This window comes from Phocoena phocoena, chromosome 5 (assembly GCF_963924675.1).
Source record: "Phocoena phocoena chromosome 5, mPhoPho1.1, whole genome shotgun sequence".
Lineage (NCBI taxonomy): Eukaryota > Metazoa > Chordata > Mammalia > Artiodactyla > Phocoenidae > Phocoena > Phocoena phocoena.
The window spans coordinates 7,428,108-7,446,319 of NC_089223.1; the positions used below are offsets into that span (position 1 = coordinate 7,428,108).

The window sequence follows — 18,212 nt, forward strand, 5'->3', positions numbered from 1 at the left end:
CTGCGGCGGACAGCGCCGAGCGCGGCATGGGGCGACGGCGCGCCGGGCGCCAGTGACCGCGATGGTGAACTCGAGCCGCGTGCAGCCGCAGCAGCCCGGGGACGCGAAGCGGACGCCGGCGCCCCGAGCGGCGGGCCCGGGCCGGCTGATGGCGGGCGGGCGGGCCGCGGGCGCCGGCTTCGCCGGCCCGGTCGGCCTCCGCGAGCAGAGGGGCCTGGAGATCGAGATGGAGCGCATCCGGCAGGCGGCCGCGCGGGACCCCCCGGCCGGAGCCTCGGCTTCCCCATCTCCTCCGCTCTCGTCGTGCTCGCGGCAGGCGTGGAGCCGCGACAACCCGGGCTTCGAGGCCGAGGAGGAGGAGGAGGAGGAGGAAGAGGAGGTGGAGGGAGAAGAAGGGGGAATGGTGGTGGAGATGGACGTAGAGTGGCGCCCGGGCAGCCGGAGGTCGGTCGCCTCCTCAGCTGTGAGCTCTGTGTGCGCCAGGGGCAGGGGGCTGGGGGGCTACCACGGCGCGGGCCCTCCGAACGGGAGGCGGCGCCAGCGAGAGGACCAGGGCGCGCCGAGCCCCAGCCCGGCCGGCGGCGGCGGCGGCGGCGGGGACCCGCTGCATCGCCACCTCCCCCTGGACGGGCAGCTGCCCCGAGTGGCCTGGGCCGAGAGGCTGGTTCGCGGGCTGCGAGGTAAGAGCGCGACCCTCGGCGGCTGATGCACAAACCAGAAGTGCGGGCGCCGCCAGAGCCATCGCCCGCGGAGGGCAGCTCTCCAGGGCTCCCGCTCGCGTTCCCATTGCGTCCCCGCCTCCCTAAGAAGCGTCTTCCGCACCTCTGCTAATTCCGTTCTATTTCCGGTACCCAGCACGGAATTCCACTGCGCCCTTGTTGGTGCAAATTTATTGGATACCTGCTTCTTCTAAAAGATGTGTCAGCTTATGTTTACCTTTGGAAATAAGTGAAAGCCGTATTAGAGCGAAGGGGTACATCTGGAGTTTGGGGGGTTTTTTTCCTTGTAGGGAAAAAAATATTCTAAGGCAACTAATGGTGGTTGCAACTGCATATTTGCGAATTTCACTAAATGAAAAGAAAACTTATGTGCTAGTACCCATGGCCTTTCACTGTCCTGGATGCCCTATTGCCCCTTACCCCTTTCCGGAATGGGTACGCAGTACAGTGTCCTAGTTGTGGAAGGGTGTCACTGGATAGTCATTGATGTTGTTTTGGCGGTGTCTGGTTGTTTGGGGGAGAGGGAGCTGTTAAGAACGCCACGAATAGAATAAACTGTCTAGGAAACAGTTATTCGGCCATTTCTAAGTCTAGGTATTTTTCTAAAACAGTTGCAAAGTAAATGCTAATGTTGTTTAAAAAACTTGAAAGTATGTTTTTAAATAACTAAGTTAACGTTCTTTGAAATTCCAATGAGACAGTGAGGTCATCAGATACCAGCTGTGTGGAAATGTGTCAGAGTTCGGTGCACCCAGCTCTCCAAAAGGCAGGAAAGGAATTTTCAAAATTGCCAGTGCCTATTAAGAGGACACAAATTTTCCAAGAGCAAATGGGATCCTGTTTTTGCAAAGTTTTGTCAAGAGGCATCTTTGGAAAAGAGTTGCATTGGCTCTTGCCATCCAAGTGACTTTAACCTCTACTTTTAAGAGTTTTCCATTCTTAGTTCTTTTGAAAATTTCCTTTCCCTTCTCTTCCTGTCAGTTTTGAAAATCTTGCACAAAAAGCTATCCAGGTGTTTTTACAGCAACATGACTAACACCAAGTCAGGCCTGCACCCGAACCCCAGTTCTACCACACATTGGCTACATGACCTCGAGCAAATTGCCTAACCTCTCTGATCCCCAGTTTTTGGATTTTTTTTTAAAGAGATAATCATAATACTTAGTTCTTGACTTGGGAGGATTAAATGAGGTGAAACATAAAACGTGTAGCAAGTCTCTGCCATGTTGTGAGTGCTTCATAAATAGAAATTAAATCATAGATTCTAAAAGTGTACATTTTGGTACTCTTACACAGTGATTATGCTAGTTAATTTGATTCAGAGCATGGTGGGGACCAAAAGATCCTTTTTGGATAACCTGTGTGGGTAGATTAGTAAGAAACTCTCATACTCTTTTCAGGTTGTTTAATTGTTTTAATTGTGCTTTTTAAAGTATTCACTGAAGTGAGAGGAGTTTCTTATAAGTTAATAAATAATGGAAAGTCATGATCCTGTTAATTCAGCTTAAGTATTTGATAACACTTAATGTTCTTTGAATAAACTCAGTAATGGAATATAATGAAATGAAATATATGAGTGTATGTATAAGTTTATCACTTTTAAAGAAAAGTTTCAGAAAATTTACAATGAACAAGGTAACAGTAAACCTTCTAGTCAAACCTTATCAGTGGTCTAATTAGTAGGAGAATAGAATCATGAAAATCTTTTTTACAGAAAAATTTAGAATAAATTTTATTTTAATTCTTTATGAAGAAATATAATTGATACTCTTGTCACTTATTAAGTAACATTTGTTAAATAATTAGTGACTATACTAGGTGCTACAAAAAAAAAAAAATAGCACATCACCATTTTCCTATGGACAGAAACCCAGAAAAGTGAAATGAATAACCATGAATGAGTTGTGATTTTTTTTTTTCCCCCTCTTGGGATACCGATGACAAAAATCTTATATACATTGTATAAGTAGTGCTCAGGGTCAGAAGAGAGAGTGACTTGGAATTTCTAAAGGTAGGAGCAATTACTCAAATTGGAGTGGTCAGGAGCTTCCCTGGAGGTCTCCAACCTTTTGTGACTTTCCATAACTCACTCAGACTTCCTGGCCTCTGTTCCTCATGTATAAAATGGAAGAGTTGAACCTAATCTTCAAGGTCCCTTCTAGCTTCAGCATACCCTGCGTTGTTGTTAAATGACATGAATCTGAGCTGGACAGCAAATGGTCATTTCTCTCCTTGGACACTAAATAGATCTATCCTCTTAGCAGGAGTAAGATAGCAATGAAGAAATGTTTGAGGCCTGATGATGGGAGGAAATTGTGTCTAGCTAAGGAATTAAGAATTTACCCCTAAATATTAGGAAGCAGTTGGAAAGTTTTGAGCAGGGGCAGAGCACGTTGAAAGGGAATACGAGTCAAGCAGTGTGCTGGGCAGGAGAGCTTTGCAGAAGGAGACAGGGAAGCGGGAGGACCAGGTAGGAGGCCGCCAGTGAAGGGCTGACGGAGGCCTGCCCCGAAAGAAGCAAAGGAAGGCTGAAAGATGGAAAGACTGCTCCAGACTAAAAGGTTTCCCCAACCCAATGATCTCGTTTACTTTTCTCTTAGCAAACGCTTCTTAATGCAGAGATAAAATTTGAGACTCTACATGAGTTATCATATTTTCTGAATTTCCAAAGTTGAATGTGTTTTATGGATATATCCAGGTACTAAAGTCACTTTCTGTTTGTTATTTCAGACATATATGCTTGGTTGGTTTTTTGTTTGTTTTCCTGGAGAAATCATAAAGAACTAGCTGTATTGGTCAGGGTGGGCTAAGCTGCTATAACAAATAGATACCTCCTCTCCCACTCACTATATTGTATCATCACCGTCCATATCCAGATCTTTTTTATCATCCCAAATAGAAGGTCTGCCCATTAAACAATAACTTCCCCTCCTCTTCCCCACACCCCCAGCCTCTCTTCCTCTTTCTGACTCTATGGATTTTTCTATACTGGGTACCTCATATTAGTGGAATCACACAGTATTTGTCCTTTCATATCTGGCTTATTTCACTTAGTATAACGTTCTTGAGGTTTATCCAAGTTGTACCATGTATCTGAACTTCATTCATTTTTGATGACTGAATAGTATTCCCTTGTATGTATATACCACATTTTGTTTATCCATTCATCAGTTGATGAACACTGGGGTGGTTTCTACCTTTTGGCTATTGTGACTTTCCCTTTATTTTTAATTGAACCCTCACTCCATAATTGCTTCCTTTTCCCTTTTTATTTGCACTATAATTGTGAACAAGTGAGATGTTGTATTTTCATCGCATGGGGATTTTTTTTTGAGGGAAGGTTGCCACTCTGCAGGGTGTGATAAGGCTATGCTAGTATCACAATTTGTGCAGTCAACAAACATTCATTGAGCATCTCCCTTGTGGTAGGTACTAGGGATACAGAGATGAATAATACAAGATCCCAACTCCCAAGGAGTTTAGAGTTTAGTAGCGGGGTGAGAAGTGTAAGTAAATCATTGCAATGCCAGGTCCCAGTTGTGGGAGGGACCCAAAGAAGAAAGGACCTGCTCTACCTGGGGAGGTTAGAAGAAGTGAATCTTTTTTTTTTTTTTAATTTTTTATTTATTTATTTATTTTTATTTTTGGCTGTGTTGGCTCTTCGTTTCTCTGCGAGGGCTTTCCCTAATTGCGGCAAGTGGGGGCCACTCCTCATCGCAGTGCGCGGGCCTCTCACTATCGTGGCCTCTCCCATTGCGGAGCACAGGCTCCAGACGCGCAGGCTCAGTAATTGTGACGCACAGGGCTAGTCGCTCTGCGGCATGTGGGATCTTCCCAGACCAGGGCTCGAACCCGTGTCCTCTGCATTGGCAGGCGGACTCTTAACCACTGCGCCACCAGGGAAGCCCAGAAGAAGTGAATCTTGAGTTATGTTTTGAAGGATTCAGGGGGGAGCTGGAGGAGGGAAAAATAGAGAAGTAAGACAAAGCATGCTTGTAGCTCATTGGTACTTTTTCCTGTAGGCGGAGTCAGTGAGGGCTTCAAGCAGGGGGCTGATATGATATCATGCCAATCTGAAGATGATTCTAGCAAGAATGTAGAGAATGGGGTGAGGTGCATAACGCCAAATGCTGGGAGAATAGGTCAGGATAAAGTGACAAAGGTGATACAGTGATAAAAGTGTCAGTTGCACTGAGGATTGTGAGCTGGGATGGAAGAGCGCTAGATGCAAGAGAGAAACCATCAGAATTGTGGACCACCTCCATGTGAGGGTCATGAAAAGGGCCTGTTCTAGGATGAAACCCATGTTTCTGAGTTGGTACCATTAACCCACACAGGGCAAATAGGTTTCTAGAGAAAGGAAAAAAAGAGAAAGCTCAGTTTGGGGCATGTGAGTGTGAGCTGTCTGTGGAATATGCAGGTAGATCACGCCATTAGCTGTGGCACATACCTGTCTGCATCTCAGGAGGGGGCTGCCTAAGAAATTTGAGATTCAAGCGTCAGTATCATAAGGTAGCAACTGACTATTCTGTAGAAAAGGGACCAGTAGTAAAAAGTCACTTCCCTTTCTGAAGGTGTCCCTGCAATTCAAATCACTATGAAGAAGGATTGTATATATCTACCTCAGCAAGGCCCACATGTGTCTCAGCCCCAAAACAGGATTCTTTTATCATGTGAGTGCAATGAGAATTTGGTCAGGCAATTCACAATGGCTTCAAGGTCCATATGGATTTGGGTCTCCACGCCATTCTCAAATCTGGACCAACTAGGCGTCAGAAGTAGGACATTTCAGATTTGGACCTGTTTCTGAAGCCATAAAAGGGCCTCTTGCCGCCACTCTACTGCTGTACACATAATCTTTCTAATTCCCAGAACAACCCCACAGAGAGGTACCCTTACCTCATTTCCAAATGAGGAAGTAGAGGCTCATGGCGTTAGGCAAGGTCTCACAGCTCCTAAGTGGCTGACCCTTCATTTGAACACAGCTTGGATTCCAGACCTCCACACTGCACCTTGTCACGATCAGTGAGTCACAGTGGGTTAATGTGGTTCAGATGGGACAGGGTTAATGTGAGGCAAAAGAGCCACACTGAATTGTTTTTACCATGGAACTGAGATATTAACAGGTGAAATGATACAGTCGCTGGAATTAGCTTCAAAATAATTGACGAGTGGGTGAGGGTTTCCATGAATCCGGGTTGGTGTTGAGTTGATAACTGTTGAAGCTGGGTGGGGGGTACATGGGAGTTCATTATATTGTTCTCTCTTTGTGATTTTTTTTTAATATATATTGCAAAATAAAAAGGGTTTGGAAGCATTTGGATAAAAGAGTTGCAAAATGGCATTTTTTCCAAAGTCAGTTATTTATGTTGGAGACCTTTTTGGTGTTTTGGATTACCCACCTCAGAGTTTATGCATATTAATTTGCATATTAATTGCAAATAAATTGCATGTTAATTAATATGCATATTAATAAGTAACACTTATTGTTGAGGTGATGTGCTCCGACTTTGGGCTCTGGCATTGACTAAGCACCTTCTTACACAGGAAGGAAATGGCATATTGTCCCGTGTCCCCTCATAATCGTGTTCTCCTAACAGATGGAGACACGTTATGTATTGAACGTGAGTGCCTGGAGGCACTCCCTCCTCAGCTGGGATGATGGTGGGAAAAGACAACAGTTGTTTTTGAAGAACGCTCCCATTTTGGACGTGAACGCTGCCCTTCACCATTCTTATTCTATCATCCCTGATGATAACTAAACATGGGAAGTAGTTGGCTACAGGACAGCTGTTTTTTCCATTTGTGGATGCAGCGTTTCTCACCCATCAGGATGTGAAGGGATCCCCGTATCCTAAGACTGACCCTACTACGTACACACCCAGTGGGGAAACTGGATGACATTTGTAAAGCAATAAGTATTTGAGGAGGTAGCTAGAGAAATTTAGAAAAAAGTAAATGCATAGAAATATACTCACATAAAATATAAATAAAAGGGCTTGTTTCTTTTCATTTGAAATGTTTCATTCAAGGGCTAGAATTAAATTGCCACAGACGGTTGCAAATTTAGCCTGAAGAAAATTCGATAGGAGTTTGGTGTTTTCTGTTTATAGGTCAAGCAAAACCATTTGCAAATAGTAAGAACCATGACTTTTCCTTATTGCATAATTGTTTATAAACCATGGGAAAGAGTGAAATCACTGACCAAGTGAGACAAAGCAGCAGTCTCTGCGGATGGCCAAGGGACTAGCGATTTCCACTTATGCGTATATTTTAGGCCTGGCCTCCAAAAGAAATACGCCCAGAGAAATGGTGTGGTTTTATCCAGGGCTACTGAGCCTAATATTTGGCTGCCTCTGTGTTATTCTGAGCTGTAATTTTCCATGTCATCTAAGTTCGTAATAATTCTTTACTATGATGGAGTTTCAGCGAGCAAACATTCTGCTTGGTGCATTTCTTCTGAGTGAGTAATCCCCTGACACAACCACCAGGTGTTGGCAGAAGCAAACCTGGTCATAAGTCATGCTTCCCTTCCGGCGTGGTGAAACCTAGGACGCGTAACCCAGTGTCTTTGAGGGCGGTTGCTGATTTCTCCTAAAGGAAATTTGGGAGAAAAGAAGAAAAGGAAACGAAATACCCCAATTTAGGAGTAGAACTAATGTATGATTATAAGACTTAAAAAGTACATAGACACTAGCAATGAAGTCATTTCTTCCAAGTGCAAGACCATATACCATTTTCCCCTTGTTCTCTGTGTGGCTGGATTGTGGCATCAGTGGCTCTGTGAGTTTCTGTGATGGAAGGGGTTAAAGTCTGTGGGATAGAAGTGTGAGGCAGTTTGCCATTAACAGCTGACCTAATCTAACAGAAAGAATTGAGAGGTTTGTCTTTTTTGGAAAACACTAAGGCTCTTCCAAGTAACCAGCAGTGTGACTTGACCACACTGCTCACTAGCTGGGGTTTGGACGGCCACCATGTCTGTCTGCTGGCTGCGTCCACAACTGTGGGATCTCTCTCCAGGCAGCTCACCATGGCTTATGTCATCTTCGCTCAGCCGGCCCAACGCTTTTTCCATCTGCTAAAATATGGAGCACGGTTGCTGCTTTTACCCTTTCTCCAAAGAGAGAGGGAAGGCAGATGAGTTTGTTGCTTTTCATTTAAAAATCATACGTTAATTGGCATTTTTAAAAAACTGATCAGCTAAGCGTGTTTAGTGTAATCAGTCAGCACTGAATTTCTTAAAAAGCAAAAATGGGTACAGAGCAGAGATTTCACACCGGTGTGTTAGAAGCTTGATAGATGTTTCCATAATGAAACGGTGCTCCGACCAGGACCTCTTTTCATCAGGAGTGACCTAAAAAGTATTGTTTGCAATGTTACATCATGTACTAACGAGGATAATTAATTTAGTAACACGGTAATTCCTCCCGCATATAGGAAGGACTGATGTGTATGCATAATTATTAAACCTAAATTTCCTCTTCTCTTTCTAAATTTTTACTAAGATATTTTCTAATGAGGTTGGGAGTTTAGACAATGATCAGATCATTGCCTTGTGTTTTGCACATCTGGGGGGATAGTAGCGGCTGATGTATTCCTAAATTAAAGGTATTCCTGCTAAAACCATTTCTCGGTTGCCTTTAGAGCATGCTAAAAAAAAAATCCAGGAGCATCTCCCTTAAAGGTATACTGTTTTTTATGTGTTTTTCCTTTTGCCATTCATGAGATTTTTAAAAAATAAAATGACTTCTTTTATTACTATTTTTAAGGTCTCTGGGGAACAAGGCTCATGGAGGAAAGCAGCGCTGACCGAGAGAAACACCTGAAAAGTGTTTTACGGGAACTGGCCACATATCTCCTTTTTCTGATAGTCTTGTGCATCCGTAAGTAGAACATTTTCTTCCACTAGAGTTTTGAAAATATTTGACCTGTCAAAATCATGATTCAGAGGAATTGTAGATGCACCAGTAACGGTGAATTCAGGAGTTCTCTTCTCTGTTATCAATTCCAATTTACAATTTGGTAAAGCTCTCCTCTCTCCTCTGGTAAACACTGATCAAAATTCGGCATTATTTGGCCGGTTTGTTGTCAGTTGTGACCATTTTCACTATGAGATGCACAGGGCGACCTGCCAGACACCAAGTAACCAAGTAAAAGGATTTTTGTATTAGATTCTTAACAATAATTACAGCATTACTGTTATTACATCAAGTAACGTGAAGTGTACACAGGGATTATTTTCCAAGTTTAACTTTCAGAAAATACAAATAATGTCACCTAATATTGCTTTTCTGTCTATTTATATTTAAAAGTCCGCTTTTTTTGGATTCGGATGTGTTGTGTGGATGCCTTCACTCTAACTAATCATTTCTTCCAAATCTTCAATAATTGTAGATTTTTACTCCATAGGAAACTTACTGCAGACTCATCTCTTTCTGTTTTCTTTCTCCTTTCTTCTTTCAGTACATTCCTGCATTGTCTGGGAGGGGAGGGATGCCTTAGCCAGAAACAACTCTTAGAAACCGTTTGCCTCCAAGTCCAGAAGGTCACGGGCAAAGGACTTATCCTCTGAATCAAAGGATATTGGTTGATGGAGTTCTGTCGTGTCCTCTCTAAAGCCCTTTATGAGAACAGACAGGAAGCACATTTATGACCACCAGGACCTCTTAGCATATTCCTCAGGAAAAGGAGTTTGTTCTTACAGTGTACACTTAGAAATGCTTAAAAACCAGCATCAACCGTGGAAAAAGTTCCCTTCTTTGTAAATGGAGAGAGTCCTGATTTAATCAATACTTTAATAATGCCATTCTTATTACATTAAAATTGACCACCTTGAATTTAATTGACTAAGTGCTAAAAGCTTCCTTTAAAAATGTTTTTTGTTTACTAGATTTATAAGAAGATATAAGTTGAACATAAAAGATTAAGGAAACATTTAAGCTTTTGATATTGGTAATTTTAAGAAATTGAATATTGATTTATTTAATATCCCCGCACTGGTTTTTACTAATACTAGTAAGCTCTTAATGAGACTCAAACAGGGCATGACTTCTCACATTTTCTGAGAATTTGACTATCCAAGTGGGAACTTAAGAAAAAGAGAAAAAGTTATTTAAGCTAAAAAGTATATATGTATGAACAACATTCGTTTTCTTGCTTTTTTCTTCCTAATTTTCTGAACTTTTCTGTTGTTTGTTTAGGAAGGAATCTCTCTCATTACCTTTAAAAGCATGTTATCTAAGAAATGCTGAAAACCTAGAAATAAAACTGAAAACTGAAATGTTATCTAAGAAATGCTGAAAACTTAGAATAAAAAATTAAAAGTTATGAAGCAAGAGATGTGATATTTTTTAACTTTTATGTTCTGAGCTGTTAGAACTTAGAGTAAATGCTGAAGTGAAGTTTGCTTCCAGCGTAGAAATGGTGCTTAAATATTAAACTTCAGGGGCCTTAAATTTTAACAGGTAGGTTAGAATCATTATTATTACTAATTTTTTTCGAGCATGACACATACATTCATACACAGATTTTATGCAAAATATAGGTGCTCCTATAAGTCTAAAATTTCATTGTTCCCCAAAATTGCCTAAACATCAGAATCACCAAGAGAATTTCTTTTATAATTGTAGTTTGCCTGGATCTACTAAATCAAAGCCTTCCAGATACGGCCCAGAGAAGTGAATTTTCAGATACACTGACCAGCTTTGGGAACTAGGCTAGATAAATAAACTGAGTAGCTAGAGTTTTAGGAAACAAGCTTGTCATATAACTAACTAGCGTTTTCTTGTTTATTTTAGAATTTTTATGCTTTTTGTTCTTTTTCACACTAATAACATTTTTGCTTCTTATATCAGCTACATTTTTTACATAGGCAAAGTTTTTTTTTCAAAATATTGTAGAATCTCTGGGTAAGAAGGAATCTTGGCAGTCATGGATCAAACCTCCACTGAATGCTAAAACTCCCCCCTGCAACATCCTTCCCAAAAGGTCAGTCATCCTGCCTCCAGTTGGGCAAGAGTTCCAGGTTAAGGGACTGACTCCTTTGAAATAGTTCATTTTATTTTTCTATGGCTGTGTTAGAAAGTTCTTCCTTATGAAAAACCAAAGTCTGTCGTCATCTAACTTCCCGTCTTAGTTCTACTCTCTAAGCCAGCCTAATACCAGGGACCTTTCCCATGTCTCTCCTCCAGCTTAGCGTGCCAGGAGTTTGGAGACAGACGTTCAATCTCCTCCAAGTCTTCTCTAGGTTAAACCTTTCCAGTTCCCTTAGCTGTTGATCATGTGATCGGAGACATGCCTTTGAACAACCCACCTGATAGAAACTCCCTCCAGTTTATCAGAGTCCCCCCCTTTTTTGTTTAAGGGGATGCATTTATTGTCACTCTTCCAAATGTACCAAAAAAATGAGAAAATAACCCCCAACTCAATTCCCCTCACCTCCACAACATTCTCCCCAGCACAAATAATTTTTCCCCAAACCACAAACATAAACTGGTTCTGATATTCTCATAAATATCAGTGCACCTAAGCTGCGTCTTTATTCCCATCTTGCCCCTAGGTTCTTCATGACCATTTTTGTTTGTTTATTTGTTTTGTGTTTTTAGCTTCCATATATATGTGTTAGCATACGGTATTTGTTTTTCTCTTTCTGACTTACTTCACTCTGTGTGACAGACTCTAGGTCCATCCACCTCACTACAAATAACTCAATTTCGTTTCTTTTTATGGCTGAGTAATATTCCATTGTATATATGTGCCACATCTTCTTTATCCATTCATCCGATGATGGACATTTAGGTTGCTTCCATCTCCTGGCTATTGTAAATAGAGCTGCAGTGAACATTTTGGTACATGACTCTTTTTGAATTCACGTGCAGTCTTAAGTTCACAGGCTACAGTCCATGGGAAGTAACTGCTAAAGACCAACTATGGCTGGAAAGCTCTCTGACCTTTTCAGTACTGGACAAAAACTACAATAACGGGCTTCCCTGGTGGCACAGTGGTTGGGAGTCCACCTGCTGATGCAGGGGACGCAGGTTCGTGCCCCGGTCCGGGAGGATCCCACATGCCGCGGAGCGGCTGGGTCCGTGAGCCATGGCCGCTGGGCCTGCGCGTCCGGAGCCTGTGCTCCGCAACGGGAGGGGCCCCAGCAGTGAAAGGCCCGCATACCGTAAAAAAAAAAAAAAAAAAAAAACCTACAATAACAAGAAATGTATATTCATATATAAATATTACTTTAAACATGGCCTTTACTCCACGTGCATAGCTTTCTCTTTATTTCTTCATGGTAACTTCTATGTAAATATTACATGCTCTTCTCTCTTGTTTTAAAAAAAAAAATTACACTACTTACTACAGGCAGGCATTCACAAAAGCACTTGTGTTGACAACCTCTATCCCTCAAAGATTTCCATCACAACTTGTTACTTACCTTTGAATTTTAACCAAGACTGCATTAAAATATTTGGGAGTGTTAATCATTTTAATTCACCTCTCTGGTTTATTCTGCAGCCTCACTGTGCCTCCTAAAACGCCCTCACCCAGGTCACCAGGGACATCTTAATTGCCAAATTTTATGGGCTCCTTTTAGCCTTTCTCTCTCATTTGGTCCCAAATGAGACATTTGGTATTCTACAAACTTCCCTCTTTGGCTTCTGTGACTCCCTCTCTTTCTGTATCCCTCCTTACTCTATTCACTTTCTTCATTTTTTTCTCTCTGAGATGTGTTTAGACAGACAATTTTCTGTGACTGGGTCTTTGCCTTTCTCTTCAAGGGATCTTCCCTGCAGCTTCAGCTGGTCCTGTACGCTGGCGCTCCCAAGTTCCTCTCGACCTCTCATGGACCACGAATCTTGTGCCAGCTTTTACTGGACCTTTCCACCGGTGCATCTCAGGGGCATCCTTAACATTTCTCAACCTGGACTCACCCTGTCCATCCAAACATGCTTTGCTCACGTTCTCTATCTGGTTTACTATTAACATCACCCCCATGAATGCCTCTCCCCAAACCTTGAAAAAGAATGTGAGTGATCTCTTCTGATACAGTATAAAGTTTGATATCTATGTAATACATTAAGTTGTATGTTCTATTATAAAACCCCTAATGTCCCGAGATCATTTTTATCTTCTTTCTCTGTCAAAGATTGAGAGACGTAAATTTGTTTCTAAGTGTTATTGTGGTTTTGGTAATTCTCCTTCTGTTACTAGAAGACGTTGCTTTATATATCTTGATATTGTTATTCAATACATAAAAGTTCATTCTAGTTATATCATTGTGTAAAGTATCATTTATCAATAAAAGATCATCTTTTTCTTTAACTCAGTACTCACCTTATAATCTCCTTTGTCAGATGATTGCAATACCACTTAACACCTAATATATATCTTCTCATTCCTTTATTTTTAACTTCATTTTGAATGGGTCTCATACAAATTCTAAAGATACATTTTAAAATTTTTTAACCAATATTTAAGACTATGATCTAGTAAGTGTAAGCTCTTTACATTTCATGCTTTTGTCAGATTTCTGCCATCTTATTTTTTCCTCTCTTTTACACTTTCTTGGTATTTTTCATTTCTCTTCTTTTTGTTACACTGGAAATTTTTTCTTTGCTTTTTACTCCACTGATCTGGAGTTTATACAGCGCAGTCCCCTTTACATAGTTTTTAGTATTTAAGTCTATATTTTTTCAGCCATATTAAGAAGAAAATGGTGTCTGTAGACTATTTTCAAAGGAGACCATGATTTTTTATTTGTTTTTGGTTTTTTTGGGGTTTTTTTTTGTGGTACGCGGGCCTCTCACTGCTGCGGCCTCTCCCGTTGCGGAGCACAGGCTCCGGACGCGCAGGCTCAGCGGCCATGGCTCACGGGCCCAGCCCCTCGGCGACATGTGGGATCTTCCCGGACTGGGGCATGAACCCGTGTCCCCTGCATCGGCAGGCGGACTCTCAACTACTGCGCCACCAGGGAAGCCCGAGACCATGTTTTAAGACAGCTTTAGTTAGTTTACATGCTGAGTAGTTGGTGATGCTGTGATAATGTTTTCTTCTCTGGCTTATTTCATAGAAAATCGAATCTGAGAGTTAAGACGAGAACTAAATAGCAGAAAAATATATGCACGTAGGATATATGTGTCCTTTACCTTATATTTTTAAAATATTTTCCTCTCCTTTCTGATCCTCGTTTATGGTTATTTCATGATGTAACTTTCTTCTTTACAATTCAGTCCATTTAAAGAGTGTATGTTACCTTCCGAGTGGGCTTTGCCTATCAGGGACAGAAACGATGTAACGGTCTTACATTTCTGTTGCATTTAACAGTATGCAAAATCTGTGTTCACATAACATTTCTCCCAGTGAACTACCCAAAAGCCTTAGATGTTATTATTCCCATTTTCTAGATAGTGAAACTCAGGCTCAGAAAAATTAAATACTTGTCCAAGATCCCAAGATACCGAGACCCACAATTATGAACACGGAGGCTGACTTAAGGGTGAAGGAAATCTTAAACTCAAACCCAAATCGTTCTGATTTCAAATCCCGGGGGGGTCCTTTAGCTCCAGCCTAGCTGGACTCGTGATGCAGCTGACCCCTGGAGTGTGTGGAGCTGTCACTTGAAGATATCCCTCGGACCAGCCCACTGCCTGGCACAAGGGAGGGACGGAGTTAACGTTAGCTGACTGAAGCTGTTAGACTCGTCATCCCCTTCAACACTAGGTGGCATTGTTTCTCTGGATGTCCAGCAGGTGGCACTGCATAGCCAAGAGGATGTATCCCTTCCCTTTCAGTGAAGTTCTCAAATTCCATACAGGTCCTGAGAATTTCAAAAGCAATCAGTATTAAAAGTACAGGACAATAAAGGAGATGGATTTTTAAATCAGTGGCTAAAATACATACATATTGCATATTTATAAATCAAAAAATTTAAATAATTTGTCATAATTCTTTTTCAACAACCAAAAAAAATTTAAGAGTGATCTACATTAACCAGCCAATCCAAAGAAAATTCTAATTTCAAATTAATTCCAAAAGTCAATGTAATAATCATTTAGTCGGCTTTGGGGAGCCTTCACGACCCCTCTTTAGCATGGTATCAGCTTTGGATCTGAAGAAGGCCTTTGCAGAACACATCATACCTTGTCCACCCCTCTGTGGGAGCTGGTAGGCAGTGCTCCCGCTGGGGACACCGTGAGCACCTCTTGAGGACAGAGATCACATCTTTTTTTTTTTTTTTTTTTTTGCGGTCCACGGGCCTCTCACTGTTGCGGCCTCTCCCGCTGCGGAGCACAGGCTCCGGAAGCGCAGGCTCAGCAGCCATGGCTCACGGGCCCAGCTGCTCCACGGCATGTGGGATCTTCCCGGACCGGGGCACGAACCCGCGTCCCCTGCATCGGCAGGCGGACTCTCAACCACTGCGCCACCAGGGAAGCCCCAGAGATCACATCTTGTGCATCTTCATGTCCAACACCTTGTCCCATCAATGGATTGAAAGTCCAAAACCCTGAACTCCAGTCCAATGCAGTCTTAAGAGGTGACAGGTTGTGTAACACTGGAAGAGGAGTGTTGTTGTCCTAATTAGTGGGTCATAGGATGACAGGTGATGGAACCTAACTGTGAGGACTGGAAGAGGTCCCTTCCCCTCTAGATGCGGCACACAAGCCACGTGGTTGTGTGTGTTTATTGCTTCACTGACTGAGTGCTCGAGGTGACTCGCAGACACACGTGTGTTTGGATCACTGTCATCCACTCCTCTCTTTTGATCTTAATTCTCTATGATGTTTGGGTAGGGAAGGGGACTAGGTGAAGGAAAGATGTAATCCCCAAATCACTTATTACGAGGTTTTAAAATGCATTGCATGCTGCCTGAAGACTTACAGAATCAGCTAAGTCATCACTGCTTGCTGGGTGTTGAGAACTGTGCTCAAAAGACCTAGAAAACCTCTGTGGTCAAAAGAAGCATAAAAGGAAGTACTTCCTTCCTCTTGAAGTGTTTTGTCATCTATTTTAGGTATCAAAGCGTATGATACCTGCAGTCATTAGAGTTCGGCATAAGACAGCACTCGTTAAAGTGCTGAAATTTTCAATAGATAATGTTGTAGCGATCTGGTTAAGGAGGAAGAACCACCATTATTGGACATTTAAGTGTCAGCCACTGTATTGGGTAATTTTCAGTTTGTTTTTTTTTTTTTAAGAAATGTTGTTCTGCCTCTTCTTTCCCTTTATTTATTTATTTATTTTTAATTTTGTCTGTGTTGGGTCTTTGTTGCGGTGTGTGGGCTCTGCTTTGTGGCACACGGGCTCTCTAGTTGTGGCACACAGGTTCCAGAGGACGCGGGCTCAGTAGTTGCAGCGTGCGGGCTTCGTTGCCCCGTGGCATGTGGGATCTTAGTTCCCCGACCAGGGTTCGAACCTGCCTCCCCTGCGTTGGAAGGCGGATTCTTAACCACTGAACCACGAGGGAAGTCCCGTTTAGTTATATATATTTTTAAGCACCAAAAACTCCCATGAGATAGCTAATTACTCCTTACAGAAGAGGCAACTAAAGCTTAGAGAGTCTGAGCAACTTGTACAGCTCATACAGCAAGTAAGAGGCATGACCCAGACTCAAAGCCTGATCTCCTGTGACCTGCTGAGCCTGTACGTGATCGCCCCACCTTTCTCCGGGACCATTCAGAATGTGCTGGTAAGATCGGCAGGTCTTCACGTCAGGGGTGTGGCTTGAGTTTAGAGTGTGCCACGCACCAGCTGGTAGGTGGCTGGGAGGCAGATGCGTCTGTTAGCATCCCAGAAGGAAAGAGATGGGAGACTCACAGTGGCAATTGTGGGAGCTCAGCGAAAGGACCGTTTACAGAGGTGTGGCGGCAGGGTTATAGGAGCCAACGAGGGGACACGAGGCTCTTGGGCAAGATTCCCACATCCGGGCCTGGAGGGACAAGGGTAGGGAATGGCGTGGTGTGAACCTGGTGTGGCTGGGGGAGAAGAGATGCCCCCAGCAGCGGTGGTCACCGTTAGAGGGTCCCCAGCAAACTGCACCCAGGCAGTGAGGGCGTGGGAGCAGGGAGAACAAACCCAGCTTGCTCTCTCCTCGGGCCGCCAGGTCTCCTGTGTGGCCTCCTGTGGGCTGAATGCACCGGAAACCAGAAGACAGGGGAGTCCAGTCGGTCTGCAGCGGTCAGCCTCAGGGTGCAGAGCAGGGCACACGAGAATGGCGAGTTGATGTGGGAACAAGACGAGAGTGGGCTGCCCACGCCGTCGTAGGCAGAGGGGGCGGCAGGCGCACAGCCGGAGAATGTGGGGCTCGGCGTGGCGTCTGCTGGGGCGTAGGGCTCTCGGGCAGGGAGGGTGCTCCGGGAGGTGGTGGGAGGCGAAGTCGAAGGGCGTCTCGGAAGTCCCAAGTGGCAAGGAGGGGGCACCTGATCTTAATCCGGTGCTCAGTGGTTAAGCCAGTTTTGTTTCATGGAAGCCAGTGTTATTTCATTTCTTGTATAAGCCAGAGAGCTGGGGAGGGATCCTGGAACAACGATGCAGGGAAGGAAGGCGGGATGGCTGTCGGCCCGTCCGCCGGGATCGTGTGAGTGCGTGCGCAGGGTCCCTGGCAGAGTTCATTTGGCCCTTTCTCTCTTCCAGTGACCTATGGGATGATGAGCTCCAGTGTGTACTACTACACCCGGATCATGTCCCAGCTCTTCCTGGACACCCCGGTGTCCAAAGCGGAGAAAACTAACTTTAAAACTCTTTCTTCAGTGGAAGACTTCTGGAAGGTATTTGCAAATGACCTCTTGCTCTTGAAAATTGTTCATTTAGCTTCGTAAATTCAGTTCAGGCCCACAAGGGCGGAATTTCATTGTGTTGTCTTGCTTCGTTTTTTGTTTTTGTGTCTTTGCTGGTGTTGGAATGTACCCCAGAACTGTGCCTGATACAAGGCAGGCACATTCTTTCAAAGATCTCTAATGTAAAATTCAACCCAGCCCTCCCCAACTTGTCACAAATTCCAACATTAGTGTTACAGGATAAGCAATGAGGGATACCATAGGAAAAATACTAAACTGATCTGGAAGATGTGTTCCGAATCTAAGAGAATGGGGAGGGAAATTGGAAAGGAAATGATTACTTCCTTCTGGGGAAATACTTGCTAAAATTCTTAGTAAACCCTGGGGTCAGAGCTGTTGATTTTAAAGATAGAGGAACTGGGTCACAAGAACCTAAATATACTAAATAATGCCTAAAAATACTTGACATCCAAAACCACACTTGTATAATATGAATCTTTTCCACCTCAAGGGGGCAAATCACTCCATCTCTATTGATTGTCTGATAAGGATAAAACACTGAGAAATGGCTGGGTCTGTCTTTCCTACAGGCAAACTAATGAGAAACTTCTCACATGTATACAGTTCTGTGATAATGAATGCCACACTCTAAAAATGGAGGGAAGGAGTGGGGGATGAGAAGTTAGAGAGTTCATTCACCCTGTGACAAAATAATCCAGACAAT

The 18,212-nt window shown here is 43.2% G+C and overlaps 1 protein-coding gene across 1 annotated transcript in view; it reads left to right on the top strand.

Moving 5' to 3' along the window:
* The window catches only part of PKD2 (polycystin 2, transient receptor potential cation channel), a 49,055-nt gene continuing 30,843 nt past the window's right edge, over positions 1–18,212 (top strand). The window contains exons 1-3 of the mRNA XM_065877606.1: positions 1–680; positions 8,489–8,602; positions 17,346–17,479. Of these exons, the coding sequence (XP_065733678.1) occupies positions 62–680; positions 8,489–8,602; positions 17,346–17,479 (867 nt within the window). The 5' untranslated portion in view covers positions 1–61. The remainder of the gene's footprint in view (positions 681–8,488; positions 8,603–17,345; positions 17,480–18,212) is intronic.